The following is a 23,140-nucleotide window of genomic DNA, read 5'->3' as shown; positions in this document are numbered from 1 at the left end:
TTTTCACATTATGTCCATTTATTGATCATATAAAAAGGTGAAACTCCCATAAAACACAAAATAAGACATGATTGAAAACCACAAACACATCATTAAACAATTTAAAGCAACAGACACCAGGAATGTGTTAAAACAGGAAAATACAAACATTATAAAAGTGATTTGTTCTCTGCAAAGTGCAAAAAAATTCCCAAAACCTTTAATATTTCACACATAATATTTAGTCCTATGTTATCCTATGAAAAGTGAAATTTTCCCTCATTTTTATGACGTCAGATACGGCTGCCAAACATTTCTGTTAAAAATACAAAATCCGTTTCGATGAAAGATAAGAAATACTGACATGTTTTCATTCCCTGCTGTTTTTATAACGAACAAATCCAAAATAAATTCAGTAAAAGTGAAATGCAAATGATTTAAACTCTCCAAACGGGTCGGGGACAAAGTTCTGCTGAGATGCAGGTCAGGTTGGATCATAAATCGGGTCTCTGAACGTCTCCTAGAGCTACAAAAAATCTAGAAAAACAAGAAAATAGAACAGCTGGACGCCTGGCGTGAAAGGGCAAAGCTATGAAACTCCTGGGCTGAAGGGGAGGTCATGAATCTGAGAGGTCAAAGGTCAACCAGCAGGCGGGACAGACCATAAAACAGGAGAAAGAAAGGAGGAAAGGAAGCTTTTCAACCTGCTGCCCAAACGTAGCGCTAATCACCATGGCAACGCTACACTCACATTGAAGCACGGTGGTGACGGTGTCATGCTTTGGGATGTTTTAACTTTGTTGTACAAGAACAAAGAAATTAGATTTTTGTCACAGCTTGATTAATAATGCATTAAATGTTTGACAGAAACTTTAGAGGTTAAAGTCAGGAAGGAGTTTCATGAATCAACATAAAATATGTTACAAAAACTTTATGTTGCTTCTGCTTTGGTCACTCAGCAGCAGACAAAGATATGTACAAAGAGAAGATGTTCAACTCTGAGGGGGAAAAGTACAAATTCCAACTAAAGTTTAATTTCAAAAATTTATTGGAAGAAAATATAAAAAGTAATAGAGATGCAGATTTTTAGACGTCAACCCTGAAAGATCTGCCTGAAGTTTTAAATTCTTTTCACATGTACTTATTATTCTGACCTGTTTATTTTTGCTTGAACGATTTATTTCCTTATTTTTATCTGTCTCTCCACTGCCACGCCTGTGATACGGGAGGGACGAAGGCGGAGGGCCGAGACGGAGAGCAGGTGTGAAGCACCAACCAACATTTCAACTTTCACCAAAAGGTGAAATTGTATCAAGAGTTCATATATTTTTAAGTCTTTTGGATATTATTTCATGTCTATTTTTACTTCTGAAAGCTTTTTAACAGAGCATCTTCAGTCAGAGGCTTCTTCACCCCACTGTAACACAGACTGCTACAGGAGATCCAACAACCGTCTTAAAGTATTTTTTTAAATTACATTTACTTTCTGTGTCTTTTGAAAAAAAAAAAAAAATTCAGTAATTTATGAATGTACTTGTTTAGGGATTTGTTTCTGGGTGGCTGAGGTGGAGTTTTGTTGCATTTAATTTGCAAAAAATGTGATTAAAACGTCACTGAGCTGCAGCTCAGTTGTCGCCACCTACAGGCCAGGCAGGGTAATTAATGCTGGGTTTTTCAATATGATTTGATTCCTGATGGGACAGGAATGTTTTATTTCTTTTAAACAATGTTGGAAAATGTAAATTCTGATCTAAAATGAAGTAAAAAAAACATAAAACATGAAGATCTGATTGGTCCGTCTTCAAGGATTTAAACCCTAAAACTCTCAGCTTGGCTCAGTTTGTTTGTAGAAGCAGCAAACAGCAGCTGAAGTCATTTCCAGCTGAACTAACTCACCTTTACAGGTAGAAAACCAGCTGAAACATTGGTTTCATGATGACAGTCATAGTGGTTGGAAGAGTTTTGATCGTTTTTTTCCCTTTATGGATCTGAAATCATTATTATTTCTGTCACCATTTTAAACTTCTCCACCTGAATTCTCTCATTTTCTTTAGTCTTCAGCTCCGTCAGGCAGACTGAAGCATGAATTCACATCCCAGAAACATCCATCATGTTTGTTTAAACTCCCAACAGATCCGGTTGGACTGTTAATCTACCATCAGCTGAACTGGTTCATAAGCGTCAAAAATCACAACAAACGAGGAATTTAAGCTGAAAAATGTCTGTTAGGGTGGAGAACGTTACAGCAGCAGGATGAGGGCGTGGAACCAGCAGCTCAGTTCATCCAGGCGTAGGCGAACAGACCGTTCTTCTCCCACAGCTCACAGCGAGTGAACGAGTGGTTCTTCTTCACCTCCAGCTTCTCCGACAGCAGAGCAATGGCTGATGGGTACTCCGGCCACGCCGCCTCCATCCTCCCTGCAGGCAGAAAACAGCTGAAAAACGGCTTACAGCTGGAAACAGCGCCATCTGGTGGCACAAACTGAGATCTGCAGATCAGAGCATTTTATGCTTGCTGGTGTGTGACCAGAATATCCACCAGCTGGGTTTCCAGTTCTCCCAGTTTAGCTCAGCAGATAACTGGTTGGTTTAACACTGATCAGGGTTTCAGACGGACTCCTGCTGTGATGTGGCTTCACTTTATATTTCACTGGTCTTATTTCAACAATAAAACCCACAAACAGAAATAAAACAAATGAGAAAATGAAACGGATTAATATGAATCTCTACACTGGATCAAGTCAGCAAAACGGACGGATGAATGGAAACATCAATATTCTTCCTTCTCCTCCAGATCCCAGGGTGAAACCCAGTCAGACCCAACAAGGCTCATCCATCTGGAACCAACCAGTTCAGCCTATTTAAACCAGATCAAACCAGATTAAACCGGTTTAAACCAGATTAAACCAGTTTAAACCGGTTTAAACCAGATTAAACCAGTTTAAACCAGTTTAAACCAGATTAAACCGGTTTAAACCAGTTTAAACCAGATTAAACCATATTAAACCAGATTAAACCAGTTTAAACCGGTTTAAACCAGATTAAACCAGTTTAAACCGGTTTAAACCAGTTTAAACCAGATTAAACCAGTTTAAACCAGATTAAACCGGTTTAAACCAGTTTAAACCAGATTAAACCGGTTTAAACCAGATTAAACCAGTTTAAACCGGTTTAAACCGGTTTAAACCAGATTAAACCAGTTTAAACCAGATTAAACCAGATTAAACCAGTTTAAACCAGATTAAACCAGGTTTGAGGAACAGTCTTTGATCAGTCTGATACAAATTGGTCCAAACTGGGTTAAACCAGTTTAAACTGGTGTAAAGCAGCCATCGCTCACCTGCAGGTCATTTCAGATCAACAATTGAATGAATAGATAAAACCAACATTCATGTAAATAAACGAGCTGCACAAACAAATTGCAGCACATAGTAAAAAATAATCAGCATTCTGGGTAGAAGATCATCGTATTTCCCTCTTTGCTGGAACAGAACCAAAATATTTGACATTTTAGGTGTAAAACTCTCCACCGGTGCTGATCTGAGGTCTGGTTAAAACAGAACTGGTTCACAGACCCGGCAGAACCAGCACCTGTTTTGGCGAAGTTGACCAGGTGGTGAGTGAAGAGCTGCTGGAAGCTGCGGTCCTGAGGAGACAGAGGTTTGGCCAGGAAGCGGTCCAGTCCTCCAAAGAACGCCAGAACATCCAGGCAGTGGAAGGAGAAGCGGCTGGGAAACGGCAGCAGGCCGCTGGACGTGTTGACGGGTCCGGAGGGCGTGTGGGTCACAACGTACCGATACACCGGAGAGCTGAGAGCCGCTGGCAGGACGGAGGAGAAAAGCAACATCACAACAGCAGCAGAAAGAGTATGTACGGCAACACAACACGGTGAAAAATACGGGAAACTCAATGTGTCAAAAATGACATGTTCTGATATGTAAACTGTTTTCCTGCAGATACTGGAACCTTCCTGTAGGTGGAGCTGTACTCAGGCCTCCCTTTCATTTTTCACTCTTTATTATAACATTCTTATCTGGATAAAAAAAAAGTATTTTCAAATTACTTCTGTTTTCATCCTCGACTCGGACAGAAACAAGTGATCATCATAAATAGCCAACAATATTTACAGAACACGTAAATTATCACAATTAAACTGATATTCGAGGATTGTTCTCTTTAAAAGGTGGATATCACTGGAACTGGTGTTAGCACTTTAGCATTAGCTTCTATTCTACTGTGTTGGTGTAGAGCTTTAGCTTTAGGATTAGCATAACTGACTCTTTAGTTAGCGGTGCTCACCACTGTAATACAGGATGTTAAAAAAAGGTTTATTTTCTTTCACTTTTTGACAAAATGTAAAGCAGCATTAGATTAAAATGCTTGATTTAGAAATGATTCTCCAAACTCATTTGTGGAGATAAAATTGTGCTCATTATGTTTTATTTTTTAAGTGAGATGGAGGTTTAAAAATGCAGAGAAATGAAATGACCCTCAGTCACGTCTCTCAACATGTCAGGTTAATTCAGAGCGATGTTAACGAGGCCCAGAGGCTCAGAGCCTCCGTGACGCACCAATCTGCAGCCGCAACGTAAACCTGGAAGACGACAGACATGAATTAAAGCTGCAGTCTGCGCCAACGCTCTGAGATGAGGAAGACAAATAAAACCTGCCTGGCCGGATGCCGCCGGGCTGACGGGCTCAGAGGAGGCTGGCGGTAAGCAGTGCAGGGTGCTGGGCTGGTTACCTGCGGCCCTCCTGGCCAGGTCGTTGTTGGGACAGGTGACCCTGATGTCAGACACCATGGTGGTGAAGGCCCTCTCCGGACAGCGCACTGTGGTGGGGCAGGGGGCCGAGGACGGGTACAGGTCCAGAGCGTCTTTAGGGAGACCCGGACCGAAGGACTGGAGCTTTTCTGAGGAAGAAAAAACAGAAACAAAACACTAAAAACAACAAATCTTATCAAGTATTTCTGTCTAGATTTTAGTCCAAATATCTCAGCTAACAGGAAAAAGGAAAACTATCATAAAAGTGACTTTTCAGCAAGATTTTTTATAATAATCCCTTAATATTGATGGAATGGTTCTCGTTCCTCCAGCTGATTATTTCACTTAAAACATTTTTCCTGTGATAGTTAAAATAGTCTAACAGATGAACTAGAACTTTTTAAAATCTATATTACGGATGTATCAATGTGAATCAAGCTATAAAAAAAACTTGCTGAAAATTTACTTCTAAGTTAATTTTATCTTATTTTAAGTGCACTGAGATATTTACAAACTAGACCAAAATATTTTGTAATATTTGTGTTTCTGCAGTAAATCGCTGACTGACTGATCTGCAGCTACTCCTGCAGCAACATTAGAAACGTTTTAATCTGCAGCTTCATTCAGTTACTTCCTGTGCAGAAACATCCAGAAACAGGAAGTCACCATCAGCAGGCGGGAACATTCTGACGTTACCTGTTACAAACCAGCTGTAGTCCCCCCAGGTCCACTCAGAGATGTTCCCAGCTGGAGGACTGTGGAGGAAAACACTGGAGTCAGGTACGAGAACCAGAACCGGAACCAGAACCAGGAAAGTTCCCACCTGAAGTCTGCCTCCTGCTCCGTCGTCCCGACAACAAACGGCACGTCGCTGAAGCTTCGCTTTTTCTCCCAAACCTCAAAAGGAGGAGCTTCCAGGACGAATCCGTCCACCACGGCGACCGGCCCGACGAGGCGCCCCCTGGTGGGCAGGTCGGTCAGATCACTTCCGGCCCAGGATGGGTAATCGTCCCATGGGATGGCCTGAGAGAAGCAGAGAGATGAAGCCTGAACCCTGAGGGCTTAGTAAACATGGCAGCTGAATTAAGCCAGAGAAGAACCAGAGGATGGGAAGAAAAAATATTTCTCTGCTCTCAAAGGATGTCTTTGTTAAATATATGTTATTATTATTACAGCTTTTTATATTTATGGAGAGTTATTAAGTTTTCTTAATAGCATTTTTCTTTTTTTTATTACTTTTTAAAAAATTTTTTTTTTGGGAGTGGGGTCAATGAATTTTAATTTTTGAAAAACTATTTTACAGTTTGTTTTTATTGTTTTTAATATTATTTAATACTATTATTGTTATAATAAAATTTGTCTTATTTATTCAAATAAATTTAATATCTTAAATTTTTAGTTAAGTCAATTTAAATAAAATTTTTTAATATCATTTATATTATTAAACATTTTCAATATTATTTTTCTTTTTATTAAGATGTTTTAATTAAGCTTAGAGCTACTTTAATATAATTTTTAAATAAAACTTTAATATTTTTTCCAATAAGTTTAATTTTATGTTTAGTAAAAAAAAAAAATAATAATAAAATAAAAACTTTAAACATTTTATTTTTGTCTTTTTATTAAATTTTGTTATTTTATTTTTCTTATTAAATCGTTTTAATTTTTTAAATCCTATTTTTAGAGGGTTGGTGGCTAAATCAATTTCTTTAATACTGTTTTTAAAATGCAATTTCTGATACAATTTGTTTTTCATTCATTATTTTAATATAATATTTTAGTTAGTGCTGCCCATCACTGAATAACATGTTGCGCCTTATTTTGATGTGTGTAATAAATTATTTAAAAACCAATAAATATACCTGGCAGATTCGGAATGTCAATAAAAATAATTTTGCTGCAATAAATTAAATTAAAATGAACAAACCTGCAGTTTTACACATGAAACCTGTGAGTGTTTCATTAAATTTTTCCAGCATTAAACGTTTCCAGTGACATTTTAAAAACCCAGTAAGAGCTCCCAGTAATGAAACAAAATGCTGAGCGATGAACTCTGGGGTCGTCCTGAGGTCGCAGTGAAACGCGGTGAGCCGAAGCTCTCCGGCAACGTCGGCGTCTCCTCGGCACATTTTCCTTTTAGGAAACCTTAATGGAGTTTCAGAGTGAAGGAAAATGTGTGTTTAAGCGCGGCTGTAAATTTCACTTTCCATTTATTAAGCGACGCTCGGGTCCACGCAGACCCGGATCTGACATTTATAATCCATAAAGATGAAAAAGTGGTTTTACATTTTTGTAAATGTCTTCAGTGAAAAAAAAAGCCTGAATATTAGAAAGGAAATTAAAGAGAATTATTATTACAGCACTTTAATTAGTAGCATATCTTCTCTGACACCAAATAAATCGTTTCCTGAGTTTCTTTACTCTGCGGGTCACAAACCTTTAGAGCTTCACGGTACAGAGGAAGACAAAGGGCTGCTCGTTTCAGACAACCTTTAACCTATAATATATTATTATACAATATATCACATCCTGCCTGATCACATTAATGTTAAGGAATATTCACAACAGTTATCAGTAATGGTTTACCATGGCAGATGTGGTTAAATGTGATCAGAAGTTCTTAGTTCACAGTTTTAAGTTTGATTAGATCTCTGCTGTGTGATTCTAGATGCGAGTTTGAATCGATGCAGCAGCCTGCAGCTGTACAAACTGTACCTTAAAGTTTTCCTTTAAGTCAAATAAAGGAAAATAATAGTTTTTAGATTTTTTGTCTGAAAAACAATTTTAGACAAAATTAACAGAATTGTGCAGAAAATCTCTTTGTGTCAAACATCTTGTACCCCCCCCCCCCACAGACTGGCACATCTGTGTGAGTCTGGGGGGGGGTGAGGGGGGCATGCTAAGTCATACATCTTATTGGTCAGTTTAGTTCTGTTTATTTGGCGGCTCTTAGATCTACAGGAGAGCTCAAAGTCCTCTCATTCATTTTCAGCTTACAGAACAGCATAAATATGCTCCGCCTGTAAAGTGACTCACATTAAAGGTGGAGCAACACGGAAATTAAAACGTCATTTTCCAGAAATGAAAGTGAAAGTTGGTCAAAGCCTGAGCTGCTGCGGAGAAAAACCTTCAAACTAAGTTCATAATTTTCTTCTCTTCAACAGACTGATGCTGGTGAGTTCAGCAGAAAACTGATTTACTGGGTTTCTAACAGAAATAATAAAAATGTAAAATGTTCTTGTGGACTCAGATTATCTGAAGTGAAGCAGATGATAGTTCATAGTTTTTGTATCATTAGTTCTTCCTGGTAGATCTATTATTATAAGTTAATCTGGTATTCTCATTCCTGAACAGTTTCTGTTGTGTTTATTCCAGTTAAACTTTTTATTTTCTCAGATTCTTTTGCTCCTTCCTCATCAGGTTTTGTCAGTTCATGTCGAGTTTCCTAGTTTATTCTTCAGCTCTGATTATTAGTTATTTTCCTTTGGATTATTCCTGCCATGTTCTTGCATCAGTGTTTTGGTTTCCATTTTTATCCTAATTAGTTTCATTTGTGCCATTTATGTTTCCTGTTCATTTCTGTGTTGCCTTGTTTTATTTGGTGCTATGTTTCTTGTCTACATGTATTTAGTCAGCCTTGTTTCTACTGTTGGTTCCACTTCCTCAGTTCAGCTACTTTGTCCCAGTAACCAAACCCGTTTAACCAAACTGGGTTATTCCACCAACCAGTTTCACCAGTTATTCCAGTTCCCAGCTGTGTTTCCTTCTCTGATCTGCTTTGCTCAGTTTAGGCCTGATTAAGTTTATAATTTATTTAGAAAATAAATCAACCTAATGCCAGCCTGTCTGTGATTGGCTCTCTGAGACCCACCATGACAGCAGCAGCCATTCATCTGTGGAAAACACCTTGGTGGCCTTAGCCCCGCCTTCCAGACGCAGCTCCTCCTCAGAGATGAAGAGTCCAAACTCCTGGTTCAGAGCAGCGTAACCCGACGACTCCCCCACTCAGCTCCTTCAGACTAGCCAGAAGTAATTAGCAAACACCTGGAACTGCTGAGCTCGTTGTATAAACTTCTTGTTGGAGCTATTCCTTTTTTAATATAAATTTTAATCTTAGTTTCTTAGTTTACTTCATATTTTTTGTATTATTTCCAAAGTTTATTTGTAGGTTAACTGATTTGTTTTGTTTCATTTTTATTTGTTTCTCTAAGACAGAACTGTAGGTCCATTTTCTAGAACCATAGAGACTGGCACAGGACCAGCATGCATTGTTTTTTTGTTTTTTTTACCAGAGCAGGAGAGGCAGCAGGAAACAATGAAAACTCCTTCATGTTCAAGATGGCATCATGTCAGTTTTATGCACAAACCTCCAAATAAAGTGTTATAAAATGGCCCTACCTGACTGTAAAACTCTCAAACTGCCCCTTGATCAACTTGTTTTAACTGAAGTTTTCTCTGCTCTGTCCTCAGATCAGAAATGTCTTCTGGCAGCAGCCTGTGGTCTAAAGATCAGTTTATTTGCTCCATCTGTCAGGATGTGTTCACTGATCCAGTCACCACACCATGTGGACACAACTTCTGCAAAACCTGCATCACTCGGCTCTGGGATGCAAATGTTCCCTACAAGTGTCCTCTGTGCAACGAGCATTTCGCCTCCAGGCCTCAGCTGAGAGTCAACACTTTATTAAAAGAGATGGTTGATCAGTTCAGAGGTGAAGCTCAGCAGGAAGTGAGCAGCAGCTCAGAGCAACAAGCTGCCAAACCAGGAGAAGTTCCCTGTGACGTCTGCACTGGACCCAAACTGAAGGCCCTGAAGTCCTGCATGGTGTGTCTGGCCTCCTACTGCCAGACTCACCTGGAGCCTCACCTGACCGCTCCACGTCTGAAGAAACATCAGCTGATGGAGCCGGTGGAGAACCTGGAGGACAGGATGTGTCTGCAGCACGATAAACCTCTGGAGCTGTTCTGTAGGACCGACCAGACATGCGTCTGCTTGGTCTGTCCTGTTTTTGACCACAAGAACCACGAGTTTGTTCCTCTGAGAGAAGAATCTGAAGGAAAGAAGGCAGAGCTGAGGAAGACGGAGGCTGAAGTTCAGGAGATGATCCAGGAGAGACGACTGAAAATCCAGGAGATCAGAGAGTCGGTGAAGATCAGCAAAGATGCTGCAGACAGAGAGAAAGCAGAAGGTGTTCAGGTCTTCACGGCTCTGATGGAGTCTGCTGAGAGAGGCCTGAAGGAGCTCATCAAGGAGATCCAAGACAAACAGGAAGCTACAGAGAAACAGGCTGAAGACTTCATCAGAGATCTGGAGCAGGAGATCTCTGAGCTGAAGAAGAGGAGCTCTGAGGTGAAGCAGCTCTCACAGGATGAAGATCTCCTCCACCTCCTCCAAAGCTTCTCCTCCCTGAAAGATGCTCCACCCACCAAGACCTGGACAGAGGTCAGAGTTCATCCACCATACTATGGGGGGACTGTGGAAAGAGCTGTGGCTCAGATTGAGCAGAAGATCAGGGAGATGATGAAGGAGCTGATGAAGAGGTTCCAGCAGTTTGCTGTTGATGTGACTCTGGATCCTGATTCGGCTCATCCTCACCTCATCCTGTCTGAAGATGGGAAACAGGTGAGAGATGGAGATAAGTGGAAGAAACTTCCAGACAAGCCAGAGAGATTTGATCAGTGTCCGTGTGTTTTAGGACAGCAGAGTTTCTCTTCAGGCAGATTTTACTTTGAGGTTCAGGTTAAAGAAAAGACTGACTGGGATTTAGGAGTGGCCAGAGAATCCATCAGCAGGAAGGGAACAATCAAACTGAATCCTCAGAACGGTTTCTGGACTATTTGGTTGAGAAATGGAAATGATTATTCAGCTCGTGCTGGCCCCTCAACCCGCCTCCATCTCCATCCTGGTCCTCAGAAGGTCGGGGTGTTTGTGGATTATGAGGAGGGTCTGGTCTCCTTCTATGATGTAGATGCTGCAGCTCTGATCTACTCCTTTACTGGCTGCTGCTTCAAGGAGAAACTCTACCCATTCTTTGATCCATATCTTAACAATGGAGGTAAAAACTCTGCTCCTCTGATCATCTGTCCTGTTAACCAGGCTGATGGTTCCTCTGATGAATCTGAGTGACTCTGCAGGTGAAGTCCAGCTGCTGGAGAGCAGAGCTTGGAAACGACCTCAGCAGGAAGTCAGATATTTTCTTCTTCAGTTTCAGTTTCTGATTAGTTATAAAGTCAAATCAAATTGTTTTACCTCAGAGTTTATTTCACTTCTCCACTGATTGTTTCTTTTTTTCTTGTTTTATTGATGATCAGTTTTAAACCTGCATTAAATGTTTCAACCTGTTCATCAAATTAAAACTGATATCTAATAACATTTAAAACATTTTCCCTCATTAGTTCTGCTTCATGGTTTTATGTGAATTTTAATCAGAAGTGGAAATGTAACGTGATGGTTGATGAATAGAAATGTAAAACTGTGGAATGGACCGTTTTCCTTTTTATTTTTGAGGTTATATTGATCTTTAAACCTGCATGTGTAACAAGTTTAGAAAATGTGCTTTTATTTTTTATTTTTATAATGTTTGAAATTTTACCAAATCCTGATTAACACTGAAGAATCATATATATAAAAATTCCCCTCTCACCCTCTGTGGGTGGTCTCTCTCTCTCTCTCTCTCTCATGCTTTCATCCTCTGAGCTCGGGTCCTCTACCAGAGGCCTGGGAGCTTCAGGTTCTCCTCCAGTATCTTGGCTGTGCCTAGAACTGCACATTTCTGGACTGAGATGTCTGATGTTGTTCCTGGGATCTGTTTGAGCCACTGCTCCAGTTTGGGGGTGACTGCCCCGAGGGCCCCGATGACCACAGGCACCACTGTGGTCTTCACCTTCCAGGCCTTCTCCAGTTCCTCTCTGAGGCCCTGGTATTTCTCCAGTTTCTCCTTTTTCCTGATGTTGTGGTCACTTGGTATTGCTACATCCACCACAACGGCTTTCCTCTGTTCTTTATCCACCACCACAATGTCCGGTTGGTTCGCCATTACCATCTTGTCTGTCTGGATCTGGAAGTCCCACAGGATCTTAGCTCGGTCATTCTCCACCACCTTTGGGGGTGTTCATTTTATTTTTTTTTAAAGAATTGTATTTATTTTGGTAAACACTACTACCTGTACTGACACTTTAAGAGAGCATCTTATGAAATCAGGCTGCCTGAGAAGAGGTAGGAAATTTTCTTTGCTCTTGGTTAAGTTCATGTTTTTTTTTAATTTATAAAATGATTGAAAGCACATGCATCTGTGAATGTTTATGTTTTAATACATACATTTCTTTTGACAAGTTCATAAAATTTTTTGTAAATATTAGAGCAGATATTGTTATTAGTTAGTCACAGGGTTTCTCCATGTGCTTATCTGCTACGGGAATTCCGACTCCTGTGAATGGAAGAGCTGCATAAGCAGCATTTTTATTTCTATTTGTGCAGGCCTCTGCCAGCAACCTGCATTAAAGATCAACCAGCAACTCCAGTGGTCTGACTCCCTTCTTGATCTGAACACAATGCAGAACACATCAAGGTTAACCGATTGTATAAGACTAGGTAATTAGTGTAACACTGAGTAGTGATCTAAATTGGTGTCACCTTAAAATAGGAGGTCCTGGGTAGAGAAAGAGCAGACACTGAGAGGGAATAGCATAGCTGTGCAGACTTTTATTCAACCGTGTAACTGAACAGCCTAACCTCTCAGCCCCTCATAAGAAGAAGCCCAAAGAAACCACCAAAGAAGAAAGAAACATCTCCTCCCAAAGGCACAGCGCCACCACTCATCCATCTCTCTCATATGCATTGATTATGATTGTTTGATAATTGTCGGTGATTTCAACATTCATGTTGACAACCTGAAGACCAAGGGGCAAAAAATCTGTTTAATATATTAAGAGAGTTTTGGTTTAACACAACATGTCAAACAAGCAACACACACTCATGGACACACACTAGATCTGGTTATCAGTGAGGGTGTGAATATTTCCAATATCTCTGTAACTGATGTCGCCTGTCGGATCACTTTGCTGTTATCTTTGAATGTTCTTTATCCGTTAACCCACTTGGACAAACAGCTACTATCACAAAACGTACTTTCACAGAAAATGCAGCAGACATTTAATCATATCTACTCTTCTTCCTCACCCTTAAGCTATAATGACGTAGATAAGTTGGTAGATGATTTTCAGTGCAAACATTCAGATATCATTGATTACATTGCCCCCATTAAAGTGAAGGTTGTGTCTGGTAGGAAGAAATCTCCATGGAGAAATGCACAAGCAGTTCAATATGCAAGACAACTCTGCCATAGGGCTGAATGGAAATGGCGTAAAACTCAACTGCACGTTTATTATGACATCTACAAAGAAAGACAACGTAACTACCACACAACACTAAAACATGCAAGAGAGGCTTTCTTTGCGGATGTCATAAACAAAAACATTAACAATGCTCCAGCTTTATTTGCTACTGTTGACAGGCTCACAAACCCTCCTATGACGTCACCACCTGAACTTCAATCTAATGCCGCCTGCAACAAGTTCTCCAGTTTCTTTTCAGAGAAAATTCAAAAGATCAGAGGATTAATCTGCACATCTACTCCAAGGCCAGTACCTATGCTGTGCCCAAACAAAACAAATGCAGGAAAAATGACCCAATTTCAACTACTTAATTATAAAACTCTAGAAGAAATTGTAAGTCAATTAAGCTCCAGTTCCTGCTGTCTGGATGTCCTACCCACACATTTCTTTAAGAAAGTCCTGCCTGTTGTTGCTAATGATCTGATCCAAATAGTAACTCATCGCTCTCTTCAGGTGTTTTCCCCCAGGCTTTGAAAACAGCAGTTATCAAACCACTGATAAAAAAGAACAATCTAGACAAATCACTACTGCAGAATTACAGGCCGATCTCCAACTTCCCATTCATCAGCAAAGTTATTGAAAAAGCTGTTTTTAAACAATTAACTAACTTCCTAACAATAATGAATCGCTTTGACTCCTTCCAGTCTGGTTTTCGTGCTCACCACAGCACGGAGACGGCCTAGTCAAAGTGTTCAATGACATCCATATAAATACAGACAGTGGGAGAACCACAGTGCTGGTTCTGTTGGACCTCAGTGCAGCTTTCAACACTGTTGATCAGGACATTTTACTGAATCGACTGGAGAGTTGGGTCGGACTCTCCGGTCCAGTGCTCAACTGGTTTGAATCTTACATAAAAAACAGGGATTTCTTTGTTTTAATCGGAAACTTCTCATCGGAGAGGTCAAAAGTCACATGTGGGGTACCCCAAGGTTCAATCCTAGGACCCCTTCTTTTCAATATTTATATGCTCCCACTGGCTCAGGTTATAACAGGAAATAAGATCAGCTACCATAACTATGATACACAGCTCTACATCACAATGTCACCAGGTGACTGAATCCATCCAATCACTGAACAGATGCTTAGAACAGATAAATGTGTGGATGTGCCAAAACTTTCTTCAGCTGAACAGAAACAAAACTGAAGTTATTATCTTTGGACCTAAAGAGGAGCGAACTAGAATCAATGCTCAGCTTCAGTTAACTGAAAACCAGCGATCAGCCCGAAACCTGGGAGTAGTGATGACCTCTGACCTGAACCTTCAGAGCCACATTAAGACAGTCACAAAGTCGGCCTTCTATCACCTGAAGAACATCTCCAGGATTAGAGGACTGATGTCTCAGCGCGATCTAGAGAAACTCATCCATGCGTTTATCTTTAGCCTCATTGATTACTGCAGCAGCGTCTTCACAGGTCTGACTAATAAATCAATCCTCCAGCTGCAGCTGATCCAGAAGCTGCTGCTGCTGTTCTCACTAAAACCAGGAAGATAGAGACATAACACCAGTTTTAAAGTCCCTACACTGGCTCCCTGTAGCTCAGAGGATAGACTTTAAAATATTGTTGTTAGTTTATAAATCACTGAACGGTTTAGCACCACAATACATTAAAGATCTGTTATTGCTGTATCAACCGTCTAGACCCCTCAGGTTCTGGTTCTGGTTCTGCTCTGCATCCCCAGATCCAGAACCAAATGAGGAGAAGCAGCATTCAGTTTCTATGCACCACAGATTTGGAACAAACTTCCAGAAAACTGTAAAACAGCTGAAACACTGAGAGCCTTTAAATCTCAACTAAAAACCCACCTGGTTAGAGTTGGATTTGAAACGTGATCAATTACGAATTTAATGATGGCATTGACTTAATGTAATGTTTTCATTGTTGATTCAATGTTGCATGACTTTGTGTTTGTTATGATGTAAAGCACTTTGAAATGTCTTGCTGCTGAAATGTGCTGTACAAATAAAATTTGATTGATCGATTGATTGATTGATTGATTGATTGATTGAGTTGCAGATCCATGTTTTCGTGTTGCAGTTTTTCACCAGCAGTTCAAAGTTGAAATTTGTGTTGTTTTACATCAAAGACTTAGAAACTATAGAAAATGTGACGCCTCTCCAGGATGAAAATTTAAGATAATAAAAAGTCTATTTTTTTAACATGGTTACTGTCTTGCTTTTTAACATTTTTTAAACTACACAACATGCCCTTATATAGTCTGTTAAGCTCCTTTGAACTCTTTAGCTCGTGAAACCACAAAAAAGCTCATAAACTGGAGACCCACCAGAACCGCACACGGTAAAACGCTCAGGCTGGGTCCAAACGACCGTTCCTAGAACTACAGGAGGGATCAAACTCTGATCATTCATTTTAGCTACAGAAAAAGCAGAAGGCCACCAAATAAACAAAAGTAAACTGACCAATAAGATTTATGCACTCACACAGATGAGCGCTACGTACAAAATGTTTGACACAAAAAATATTTTTTCTCTACAACTTTGTTAATAGTAAAGAGGATTAAGTAATAAAAATTTACTACTTAAATGTTCTACTAAAAGTAAAACCTCCTGGCGCGCCCAGTGCATGAAGCTGCAGGCACTGCTGCATCTGCACGTAATTCTGAACTTTAACTCCAGAAAAAAATACTACCTTTTATAAATAAAGACATTGATTTTAAATGTTTTCTAATGTATTTTTATTTAAATTCTACATATAAACAAATATTACTTCAATGTAAGACCAGGAACCTGGCCTGCACCGTGATGGTGACTCCTGCCTGACACCTGCAGATGATGGTATCTTACCTGCAGCACCTGCCTCATGGTCAGACGTCGCAGGCAGGCCAGGTCTGTGCAGCCCGTCTTCTTCAGGAACACCAGGTTGTCCGATTCGGCTTTTTCCAGCGTCGCGTTCAGAACGTACGAGCCGCTCATATCCACGGCGGCGTGAAACAGACCTTTGGCCAGCGGCGACGTCATCAAGGTCCACACCGAAGTCCCGCCTCCATCAGTCAGAGGAAACAAGAGGCTGCAGTTCATCTTCATGAAACATTTCTGCTCCGCTTCCACTCTAAAAGTTAGACTTTGAATAGATGAGAACCCAAAATTTTGTCCCTTTTATTATGGTAAACCAGATATTAGCCTTTTTGCCTAAAGTTTGCTTCTCTACCCCTTCAACAGTGACAGTGATAGCTCTTAGTCCCGCGCCATCACTGTCACATGAAAAATTAAATACCACGATGATGTTTTAAAGACATTTGTATGGAAAAGGAAAGTATTTTCCATACAAAGCTGTCAGTCATGATTCCACGTCTCCTGAGGCCAGTTTCAAAAATTTCTTTTTTCAGTCTGAAAAATAAATTTTTAAACAAAAAAAAAGTTAACAAAAAAACAAAAAACAAAAACAGGAGATTGGCAAATAAATTTTTAGTTTTGAAAAAACTAGACTATAAATAGTCAAGGGCCACAAAGTCTAAAAATAGACTTTGTGGCTCTAATTTAGCCCCTTTTTTTTTTTTTGAACAGACCAAATGATCACAATTTACCTTCATAATTTTTTTAACTTTATGTCCCCAATTTAACTCTATAATTTTTCTAAGCGAACTTTATGTCCCCAATTTAACTCTATAATTTTTCTAAGCGAACTTTATGGCCCCAATTTAGCTCCATATTGTTTTTGATAAAAACTGTATGACTGTAATTTAGCTCCATAATTTAAAAAAAAGGCTCCAATTCTCCTCCATAATTTTTTAAAACAAACTTAATTGGTCCAATATTTGTCCATTTTTTTGGCCCCATTTTAGCTCCATAAAATGCACACCAGCATGATGGGGCTGTAAAGTTCATGACGGGAAATAGTATGTTTTTGTGACAGGCTGCAATAAAACGTCGGGTTAATATTTTATTTTATATTTTATTTTTTTGTTCTGCTTCAAAGCAACCCGGTTCATCTCCTGAGTTTAGGGCCTTTGACTGAATAAATGGGTCAAAGGTCATGCTTTAGGAGGCATGCTGCACATGGTCAGGCATTGGGCAGAAACACCATCAGGAACCCTGCAGAACCACTGATCCAATCCACTTTAAGGTTCAGAACCAGAACCTGTCAACCTGATTATCCTTAAGCTAAATCAAACTATTACCGTTAGAAAGGATGTGACCCACTGCCTCTAATCTTCTCCCACATCTCTAAAGTCTCCATTCTTATTTGGGTCAGGACTCATTTAGCAGTCGCACTTCCTCTGAATTCACCACCAACACGTTTTCCTTCCACCTCATGATGAAACTGGAGCTGATCTCACAGCCCGACCCGGTGACCCGTCCTGCTTCCATACCTGAGCTCTGCCCAAATATCGTGACTCGTCCAGGATCTCCTCCAAACCCACGGATGTTCCTCTGGACCCACTTCAGCGCCGCGATCTGGTCCAGGAAGCCGTAGTTCCCTGTGGAGGATTGGAAAGGCATCGATTACTTTGAGGGACCCGATTTCTCTCCACTGGCCCATTTTCAGCGTCAGAAACGAAACCAGATCAGCGGATGAGCTAAATTCACCGCTGAGCAGCCGAGGGAGAGCAGAACTGGGCCGGGAATCAGGAGGAACCAGAATTAGAAACGAGCTGATGGAGGAGGAAAACGGCTCCAGTGGTTCACCGCCTCCTCCTCCTCCTCATCATCATCATCATCATCATCGTCGTCGTTACAGCGTCATTTACCTTTCACTCCACATCAAGGTCAGCGCTGTTCTGGGTTATGCAACTGAAGTTTCCCGGCTGGACTCGGCAACATTAACCCGGAAATGAGCTCCATTTATCCACATCGCATTAACCTTCATTAGGTATTCAAATGTTAATGGAGGCGTGTTTCCAGGCTGCACAACGTAAACAACATAAATATTAAAAGAGGAAAGAGCTGGTGATAAAAAGGCCATTAGAAGCTCCTTAGCACAGCAGAGTGCTGCAGTGGAAACCAGGCAGTGAACCGTTACTCCCTCAACTTCACTGAGCTTGTAAAGAAAATCAAACATTTATTTTTGTTCTGGTGCCTTTATTTGCCCAGAAATGATGCTGGGATTCCAGCTCTGACTGCACAGTGAACCAGAAAACATGATTTAGTTACGCTAAGCATCCCGTTGCTACTCCATCTCAATGACGCACAAGGACCAAAACATGATACAGGATGTCATATTCAACTCCAAATGACAGGTTTCAGTCGCTGCCAGTGGTGTATTCACCATCGCTGATCCGCTAATATGTTAATAATGGAGCTAATTATTCACTATCACTTAAAATAAACTGTTTGGAGCAACAGATCTTTGGAAATTGATCAGGTTGACAAAGGAACAGGGAATAAAGTCTGGAAATGGAAACAATTGTTTATATATTAAAATCTGAGCAAGGCTGAAATTAAATCCAGTTTTACATACATTTCGAGACTGTAAAGGAAAATTAACAGCAATACAGCATTAGTGTTAATGTGATGCATTTATATGTAGGCTTAGCGCTTTGACGTTAGCGGAAGTAGCCTTTATCCTGAGTGAAGCTAACGTTTTAGCCGTTGGTACAGATTTTAGACCGATCCTGATTTCTCGTTAAGGTTTCTCAGAAAACTTCACAAACTTCTGGATCAAACTGCAGCAGTTTTAACAGCTTAATATTTAGGAAGAAAAAATAAAAAACTATTTTTCCTTTCCTTTTTTCCCTGTACTGTAAATACTTACAATACCAATTTATTTTAGGAGCATGAAGGTGAGAGAGAAGTCACTGTTCTCAAAACAACCACCGTCGACATTTTAAACCATCAGCAGTTTTTAGTGGAGTTGAGGATCGGCTGACCAACCTGACGTGTTTCTTGGAGAACCTTCTCTCAGCACCTCCAGAGCCAGGAAGCCGAAAGCGTTGAGTCTGTAGTTGAAGCTGACGTAAACCAGCTGAGTGTCGGCGGCCAGCTTCTCCGTGGGCGAGTATCCGGGCTCGCCGCCGCTGAACATCTGCAGGGATCCTCCGTGGATCCAGACCATGACGGGCAGCGCGGCGTCCGGCCGCAGCGTGGGCGTCCACACGTTGACGAACAGGCAGTCCTCCTGGCCGACCACCTTCCCCGCGCTCGACATCGGCTGCACCTGAGAGCAAACGCTGCGGAAGCGCGTGGCGTCCGTCACGCCCGGCTTACACGGCGGGTCGGACGGAGGAGCCCAGCGCCGCTCGCCGACCGGCGGAGCGGCGAAGGGAATGCCCTTAAAGGAGTAGGCGCCATTTTCCTGCAAAACACAAATAGAAATATGTAGAAATTTACCGCCGCTTTAATACCGTACTGCTGCTAACTTTATTTATGGAGATCTTTAAATGACCCAGCAGACCGGAGAGGTTCTGATTTTTCATTTTTTATTTCCAGATTTCATGTCTTTGCTTATCTGATCTGAGAAGACACTGAGCAAAGGTCGATCTTCTGTTGATCTAATGCTGCCAGTAGACCAGGAGCTGCTGTCCAGCAGCCGTTTCACACATCCATCTAACCTAAATGGTGTTTGGTCGTCTTTCCCATTTTGAACAGCCTAATATTTGTACAACATGGAAACAGGAAGTCACTAAAAGGTTTATTTTTTTGTCACACCTGGTATTTCCTGTCAGTATTTTCACTACAGATGTATCAAATTTCATTTATAAAATGGGAACAAATTAAAAAAATAATTTTGAAGACATATTTTGTTGTATATATAGAAGCAAATACTACCAGTATCACCTTTAGTATTTTCTGCTAAGGAGCCTAAATTTCAGCTCTAAAGTCTGAAAAAGGGAAATGAAACAGAGACTGGAGATAAAAATAAGAAACTTAAATATTTGCGCTGACAGCAGCAGCAAACGTTTCCTGTTTTTATTCGCTTAGATCAGATTTTCTTTCCGCAGATCTTCATGTTTATATTATAAATTACATTTTACTTCATCTTGGAGTTTCTCACATGAAATATTTCTTGACCTTTCAGCCTGTTGAGTCTGAACTCACGTGTTTTCCTCTGAACTCGCCGCAGTCCGTCGACACCTGGGCGAGTCCCGGCGGCAGCGTCTGCGCCACGTAGCCCAGGTAGGCGGCGAGCGCCAGCAGGGCGGCCACGCCGAGGCAGATCAGGAAGATGCAGCGTTTGGACAGAACCAGGAAGGGGCTGATGTAGTGCCGGTGCCGGACGTACTGCACCTCCTCCTCCTCGTCCTCCTGCACCAGGTAGCGGTACTCGTTCCTCTGCGGGACCTCGAATGCATCGTCCTCATCCATCTTCGCTCTGGAGGAGAAAAGAACAAAAACAGCTCTGATTGAGGTTTTCATCAAAAGAACCTGAAAATTAGGGGTTAAACATGGAAAAGAATCAGGATTTATCAAGAGTTAGTTTTCAAAATAAGGTAACAGTGAGTAATGACCAGAGAGCCGAACACAAAATAAGAGTAAAAATTTACATAAAAACACAATAAAATACTAAAAATAAAACCTAAGTATCAGTAAAGACAGTACAGAAGAGAACAAGGCCAGTGAACAAAAATAATAATAATTCTGATGGTTTCTTCTCATAATTCTGACTTTAATCTTCTGAGATTAACAGTCAAAATTCTGTGAAAAAAATCTAAATTCTGAGATTAAAGGCAGGATTCTGGCCACCAACTTAAAGAAATGTGATTTAAATCATTAAACTGCATAGAGTGACTACATTTAATCAGATTTTCAAATTCACTGATATTTGATGCTCTTATGGAACAAACAGTGGAAAATAACAGAAATAATATTTCTGATAATACTGTTACCCTGACAGGTTTTGGTCAATTTTGTTTCAAATTCTTGGATATTTTTTTTTTAATTAACCTTTAAATGCAGTTAAAGTCAGATTTTAACGCATATAATCAAAAAAGCAGAGACTTGCAACCTGCAAATCCAAATACATGCTTTTATATAGAGCTGTAATTTACAATTTTGCAAATTTTTTTATTAATATTATTTATTACATTTTTACAAGACAATGAAACAAAAAAGTACCAGTCATGTTGTTAGATATGTTTTCTTCTCATTAGATTGGAAACTCTGTTCTTTTTAAATATATATTATGATATATCATCCACTTTTTGTGTCTTCCCATCTCTCAAAATCTAAAAGTATAAATAAAATTGTGTTTCTGTACAAATGGCAACAAATTTCCTACTGTTTATATAATATCAGACGTTGACTTTTTCCAAAATGTCATGTAACATTTGCGGCTCTAAACAAGTTTTATTTGGCTGAACTGTCAAAAGTTTGTTTGTTTTTATTTTAATTTTTATTGTTTTATTTCCAGATCTCTGGAAAAACCGTCCAGGAAAACAACACAATGCGTGGAAACAAGCAGCGGACATGCTGGGAGGAGAAAACATGTCGAGACACAATACGGCCAGTTAAACCAGTAAAACTCCTATAACACTCCGTGTTTACGGAAACAAAAGCTGCAAACGTGCATTCATTCTCATCCCAATATGAATTTTTAAAGGAATTATTAAGTTCGGGGGACGAAAACTGACAGAGTAGAAAAGCTAAGCCGAGAAAGAGCAGAAAACGGTCCTGTAAACATTTAGAAATAAACTCATTTATCGCGTTTAAACCGGTTTCCTGCCGCTCCCACAAGCTCACATTCACCTCAACACTCTGGATAAAATGGAAAAACACGAAAAGAAAAGTTTAATGGCTCACCATGTCCTAAAACTTCCCAAATCTTTAGAAAGTTTAGCTGTCAAAATCTGAAGTTGACGCAGTTTTGAACAGGCCGAGTGCGCATGCTCAGTAGTTTTCCCTAATGAGGACATTTAAAGGGACACTACACCCAAGGAGGACTGTCGGAATGAGGGACAGCGATGAGTAAATAAAACAAACACATTTCGATTGAAAAGTGATAGAAAATTTAAAAAACATGATATTAAAGGCAATTTGAACATTCTAACATGAAACTATTTAAAGGAACAGCTCAGGATTTTTGAAAGGAGGTTCTGTTGAACAATTACAAGCAGTTAATATCTTACCTGCAGCAGATAACACCTTTAACTTCCTCATTTGAACATAAATCAGTACTTCCACCTGCACCAGCAGTGATTTCAAGTCACAGTATTTCATTCCAAAGGTATTTTATTAATGCTTGAAACGTTGCAGCGTTTAAATTGGTCACTTTTTTACAAAGATGGAAATTATTTAAACGTTAAAATGGAGACATGAGGTACTGAGTTATAAATGAGCTTCCTGTGTGAGGCATTAAATAAAAAAGGAACATGTAGATGTTTACTGCCAAAGTAATAATTGACAGAAAGTAAGGCTGTATTAAAAAAATAAAACATTTTAGTCTGCTGCCTAAATATCTGTTATACAAATGGCGCTTATTAGTGACTGAATAACATTGTGAAAATATGAGTTTGAAAAATGAATCCCCATTATTTTCTCTTTTATAACTGTTAAGTTTTAATGACGTAACTTTGCAAACGATTCCCTGTACTTATTAGAATCAGGAAACCTTAGATTTGGAGAAGCCCTAGAACTAAAGTCCATAGAATGGTCAAACCTGCACTGAATTATCATATTACAGATTCCCTCTGACATGGTTTTGATTTGCAAAACCTTTTGATTCATTTGTGAAGTTCAAGAAAATGTCTCCCCCCTGCAGAAGGAGCTGCTTTGAGAGGAATCTTCATCACATCATCAGCTTTGTGTTTCCAGATCTTCAGCCTCGTATCGGTGCTCAGTCGGGTCGCAGCATCTCCACTGAGCCGGAGGACGGAGGCGGCATGTAACCGCAGAGTTAACACAAACCACATTATAGTAAAATCCATCCAGATCAATGGTGAGTCGTCCCGCTCAAGCGCCTCAGTGGCGCTTTGATTGCAGGAACTGATGCTGTTTTTTGCCTGCTCTGCTCCAGCGTCGATGCACAGCGAACCAAACACACCTTCATCCTGGAGGTGGATGAGGGTGTAGACTAGAGGGGTTGTTGGTTAAAAACCAGGGGAGGGT

The 23,140-nt window shown here is 40.1% G+C and overlaps 2 protein-coding genes across 2 annotated transcripts; one reads left to right on the top strand and one right to left on the bottom strand.

Annotated features, from left to right (window-relative positions):
* On the bottom strand, nt 1–21,925 carry LOC106905445 (uncharacterized). The gene is made up of 10 exons (XM_088004513.1): nt 21,836–21,925; nt 20,135–20,408; nt 18,971–19,391; nt 17,470–17,577; nt 15,944–16,140; nt 5,566–5,765; nt 5,439–5,497; nt 4,724–4,891; nt 3,571–3,798; nt 1–2,397 (listed from the first exon to the last, which is right to left on the bottom strand). Exons 2-10 carry the CDS (start codon nt 20,399–20,401, stop codon nt 2,255–2,257), a joined length of 1,791 nt encoding a protein of 596 aa, XP_087860639.1. The 5' UTR covers nt 20,402–20,408; nt 21,836–21,925; the 3' UTR covers nt 1–2,254.
* LOC148160300 (E3 ubiquitin-protein ligase TRIM21-like) lies at nt 7,825–12,258 on the top strand. Its single transcript, XM_088004515.1, has 2 exons — nt 7,825–7,916; nt 9,213–12,258. Exon 2 carries the CDS (start codon nt 9,220–9,222, stop codon nt 10,867–10,869), a length of 1,650 nt encoding a protein of 549 aa, XP_087860641.1. The 5' UTR covers nt 7,825–7,916; nt 9,213–9,219; the 3' UTR covers nt 10,870–12,258.
* Nucleotides 21,926–23,140: the final 1,215 nt, after the last annotated feature.

The sequence above is a fragment of the Poecilia mexicana genome, unplaced genomic scaffold, assembly GCF_051168715.1.
Source record: "Poecilia mexicana isolate PSO_F unplaced genomic scaffold, ASM5116871v1 scaffold_3, whole genome shotgun sequence".
Classification (NCBI taxonomy): Eukaryota; Metazoa; Chordata; class Actinopteri; order Cyprinodontiformes; family Poeciliidae; genus Poecilia; species Poecilia mexicana.
Note: the sequence above shows the minus strand (reverse complement) of the source record. Positions and strands in the feature narration are given on the sequence as shown.

What these genes read in the sequence shown, in the direction of transcription:
- LOC148160300 (XM_088004515.1), top strand. Translation starts at nt 9,220, where the DNA reads ATGTCTTCTGGCAGCAGCCTGTGGTCTAAAGATCAGTTTATTTGCTCC.
- LOC106905445 (XM_088004513.1), bottom strand. Translation starts at nt 20,401, where the DNA reads ATGGATGAGGACGATGCATTCGAGGTCCCGCAGAGGAACGAGTACCGC. An exon ending in GAGCAGGAGGCAGACTTCAG is followed by an intron (nt 5,498 to 5,565) that starts GTGGGAACTTTC and finishes TTTCCTCCACAG; the next exon opens with TCCTCCAGCTGGGAACATCT. An exon ending in CTACAGCTGGTTTGTAACAG is followed by an intron (nt 4,892 to 5,438) that starts GTAACGTCAGAA and finishes TTTCTTCCTCAG; the next exon opens with AAAAGCTCCAGTCCTTCGGT.